The 4,265-nt window shown below is 33.7% G+C and overlaps 1 protein-coding gene across 1 annotated transcript in view; it reads left to right on the forward strand.

Annotated features, from left to right (window-relative positions):
* Positions 1-2,308: 2,308 nt before the first annotated feature.
* LOC110020966 (BURP domain-containing protein 3-like) overlaps positions 2,309-4,265 on the forward strand; it is a 5,304-nt gene continuing 3,347 nt past the window's right edge. Inside the window, exons 1-4 of the mRNA XM_020719273.1 lie at positions 2,309-2,424; positions 2,550-2,601; positions 2,704-2,815; positions 3,812-4,229. Coding sequence (XP_020574932.1) covers positions 2,309-2,424; positions 2,550-2,601; positions 2,704-2,815; positions 3,812-4,229 — 698 coding nt within the window. The remainder of the gene's footprint in view (positions 2,425-2,549; positions 2,602-2,703; positions 2,816-3,811; positions 4,230-4,265) is intronic.

Below are 4,265 nucleotides of genomic sequence, written 5' to 3' on the forward strand. Positions count from 1 at the left end.
CTTTTTTTAAAATGATTAAAGTTTTAAAATTTTTTATTTTTTATTTTTTGGATTTTCTTAAATGATTAAGGGTTTCACATTGTTTTAAAAAGGTTTAAAATTTGTTTTGGTTTTTCAAAAGATTAAAGGTTTTAAATTATTTTTAAAAGGTTTTAAATTTTGTTTTGGATTTTGAAATGATTAAAGGTTTTAAATTTGTTTTGAGTTTTTTAATTATTAAAGGTTTTAAATTAATTTTAAAAGGAACATGATCGGGCTCTAGTCTCGCCACCTGAGAGTGCTGATGAGGCATCTTTGGCAATGATTTGTGAAAATGAGATAAGAGAGAAAAGACATGGCAGAGCCCGCTCTCGAAAGTCGACAATACAAAAGCATTATGATTCCTTCCTTATTTATAGATTCTCTGGCGTTGCAACGCCTATCACGTGGCATAACTTTTTTGGATAGCCATAAAAATTTTTTTAGGTAGGGATTTGTGGTGCCTGGCATCGGTGTTGCGTTGCTCCCAAAATTGAGGCACCAAAGCGTTAAGCCTGAATTTAATTTTGTTAAACGCACTTTGTGGCGCTAGGTCCTAGTATTTTTATCGACAAAATATATGTCCAAATGGTAGCCAACATCGATGACTCAAATATGAGAGAAATTATAAATCTTATATAATCATCATGGTTTAGTATTTTTAGCACAACACGATCAAGCAAATATTTCCCCTGTACTACATTCAGATAATATATCATATGCAGGAAAGCCATTGATAGTCCACATTAAGTTTACACACATTATAAGATTTTGACATGTTGCAACCTCATAACACCATGCCAAAAGTTAATGCAATTCATGAATTAATAATTATAAATAAACTTCAATATTATTACCCCATCTTTTCACTCGTGGTAAAATAGTAGGCAGAATGCATGAGGAATGTTTCATCCCAATCTAATAAGATAATTATAAGGTACCAAAACCTTACACTATATGTTGTATGTACTATTCATAAGATTGAATTGAATCCTTCAACGGCTAAATCAAGCCGAATATATTGTGGTTCAGAAGCAAAGTCAGGATAATGAATATCAAATACTTTTCATGTTTTACCATAAACAGGATGATGCATTAAACTATCTTTGTTGTGATGATTTGAATGTCATATCATACATTCAATTTATTCTTACGTTTTAAATAGTTGTTATGCTCTTGGGATTAATGAAAAATACGAACAACCTTAACTAATTTCTTTACCATCTCTTTCATCTTCTAGAACTTTACTATTATGATTATTCACACATAAAGATGATCCACATTTATAACATACATTTTTGCTAGATTGATCATGCCATAATAACCCTTAGGTCTCAATGTATTTCTCTTCTTTTTTAGTAGGGACCCTCTTTTCCTCCCAAATTATGTACTCTCTTTATTATGATTAACGTGTAAGGAGCCACGAGCTGCTCTTTTAATTAAAAAAAATATTTAAGATCAAATATTTTTATAATTTCTTCATCTTATATATATTTTTAGGCAAAAAAACTCTTTCATAAAAGGCATTTTGCACAATTAACCTCTTTAATTATCTTTAGAGTTTTTTTTTCGTTCTAGAGAGAATCACAATTTATTCGTGAAATTTGTTTGATTTCTATGTTTTTTCTTATATTGTTGTCAACGAAACTCTGTTTATTTTCCATTTTGAAACCCTATTCCCATCACGTATTCTAATCGTGTTCCGCTGATTTTACTCCCTCCACAATCTCACAACTTGACACATATACTATGATAGCCAAAAACTATGGATTGAATGGTATGTACGTAAAAATAAAAGTTTAGATGTTCGACATGTAAACATATGAGAATTATTAGTTTGTATGTGCTGAGAATTTTAGGGCAAAGAATGCAAGAATCAATGCAAATCAAGCAGAAAACATAGAGATTTAATGAGGTTCGACAAATATTTCTACATTCTCGTGAGCAAAGCGGTGACTTTTCTTTCAATTTAGAAAAAGAGTACAAGGTCCCCAACACCACACCTGTCCCTTATCTGGCAAATGAACCAATTCTATAGTGTATGTATTTTAAGATTAGATAAAGAAGTTCGAGTTCAATATTTTTTTTGCAAATTTAAATGTTTATCATCTAAAAAAAAGAAAAAAAGAAAAAAAAGAAAAAAAGAAAAGTTTAAGCAGCTTTAAAAGACTGTTTTTTTAAAGTTGTAATTAAACAAGCTTTCTACAAAATCATAAGCTAAACCCTCACTTAGACTCTTAGCACTTAGCACAATTTAAGCCCAATCACCCGTGCTACAAGTCACACGTGCATGGCTGTCATGGGAGTAACAAGACGAAGCCTGTGCGGCTCCAAAATTGCTGTCTACCAATTCGCATCATTCAATATCAAGGCGATGGCAGTTGAGATTCACATAAATGCAGTGAAGTGATGTCTGCAGCACTCCCACACCTCTCTTCTGCCACCAGACCAAATTATGCGCTCCTCTTCTCTATATAAGCATTCGGACCAGCTTAGCTTCCCTAACTCACAAGACTTCGCCATTGCTTTAGCTTGGAAGCAGCCATGGATCTTCTCCTTCCTCTTCTTTCTTCAATGTTTCTGGTGATCGGAATTTTTATTTTATTTTATTTTATTTTATTATTTATATAAGATTCATGAACTATATGTAATTCTTCTGATTTTTTTTTTTTTTTTGGGAGACAGTTTATAATGGTTGGAGAAGCAAATCATCCTTCCTTAGAGCCACAAGTCTATTGGCGCACCATTCTTCCTAATACTCCTATGCCAAGTGCTATTGCACAACTCCTCCAGCCAGGTATATCACGTCTCTCTCGAAAAATTATTACGACATATGTCCGGAGTCCAATCAATCACCTCTACGTGGAACTTGCAGGAAAAAAAAAAAAAACTCGTTTCTTGTGATCTCTGACCCGGTAACACAAAGGAATATTCCTCTCGTGTTATTCCGTTTTATTCATGTGTTATTGTGGTGATATTTATGTATTATTGTGTTCTGCGAATATTTCCGGTGTTTTAATAAGACAATAACACTTGAATAATACGGATAACACGGGAGGAATATTTCTCTGTGCTAAAACAATTTTTTTTTAATTTTTCCGTCACCTCCACATGGGGTGATTTCATTGGACTCCAGACGTATCTCTACGTATAAGAAAGTTCTTATCTACAATCATAAAGACAAGTTATGATTAACAAATGAGCGGATTTAAGGTATAATTTACAATTATATTCAACAAATTTGCTAAAAATAAATTATATATTTTTTTCTTGATGGCACACTAGTGGTAAATAACCATATTCTGTTTTAAAAGATCAATTTATTATTTTATTAATTATATTTAAAATGCATTAATTAAGTTCATTTTTTTAATAATCATAGTAAAATTATAACAATGATATTCATAATGTAGACTAAAAAATATTTTTGGTCCATGTACTAGAAAACATAAATGATCAATAATTTATCTTAAAGCTTATTATAACTACACATTTATTGGTTTATCTATTATTGCAAAATTATGGGTAAGCTTTCAATCATGCAAGTACCAGTCATGATCATTTTAAAATAAAAAAAGAAAATTAAAAATATGAGACCATATATTTTTGTGTTTTAAATATACGATAAAATTAATATATATTAAATTGTTTGGTAAATAATTTCAAAACTCCTTATCAAAATTAATATATTAAGTTGATGGTATTATGAGACCGTATTTTTGTATTATAAGTTGATGGTATTATGATGAATATCACCTCAATACCATTAATCTCCATTTTTACTGCATTACAGACGTGTACAACAAGAACACAGACACCTCAGTGACCGCCGGTAAGAACGGAGTCAACGTCAACACCGGCAAAGACACCACAGTTAGCGTCGGCAATGATGGGGTCAACGTCAACACCGGCAAAGGCACCACAGTCGACGTCGGTCATGGCGGAGTCAATGTCAACACTGGTAAGTCAAAGCCTGGCGGCACCACCGTTGGGGTCGGAAAAGGCGGAGTCGACGTCCACACCGGCAAAGGCACCTCCGTCAACGTCGGCCACGGAGGCGTCGGCGTCCAAACTGGTCCAAATCACAAGCCCGGCGGCACCACCGTCAACGTCGGCAAGGGCGGCGTTGGCGTCGTAGTGAAACCCAAGGGCAAGCCCGTCGTTGTCCACGTCAGCCCCTTCGTCTACAATTACGCCGCTTCCGATGATCAGTTACACGATGACCCTGACCACGCTCTCTTCTTCCC

Source organism: Phalaenopsis equestris, unplaced genomic scaffold (assembly GCF_001263595.1).
Source record: "Phalaenopsis equestris unplaced genomic scaffold, ASM126359v1 Scaffold000114, whole genome shotgun sequence".
NCBI classification, from domain to species: Eukaryota; Viridiplantae; Streptophyta; class Magnoliopsida; order Asparagales; family Orchidaceae; genus Phalaenopsis; species Phalaenopsis equestris.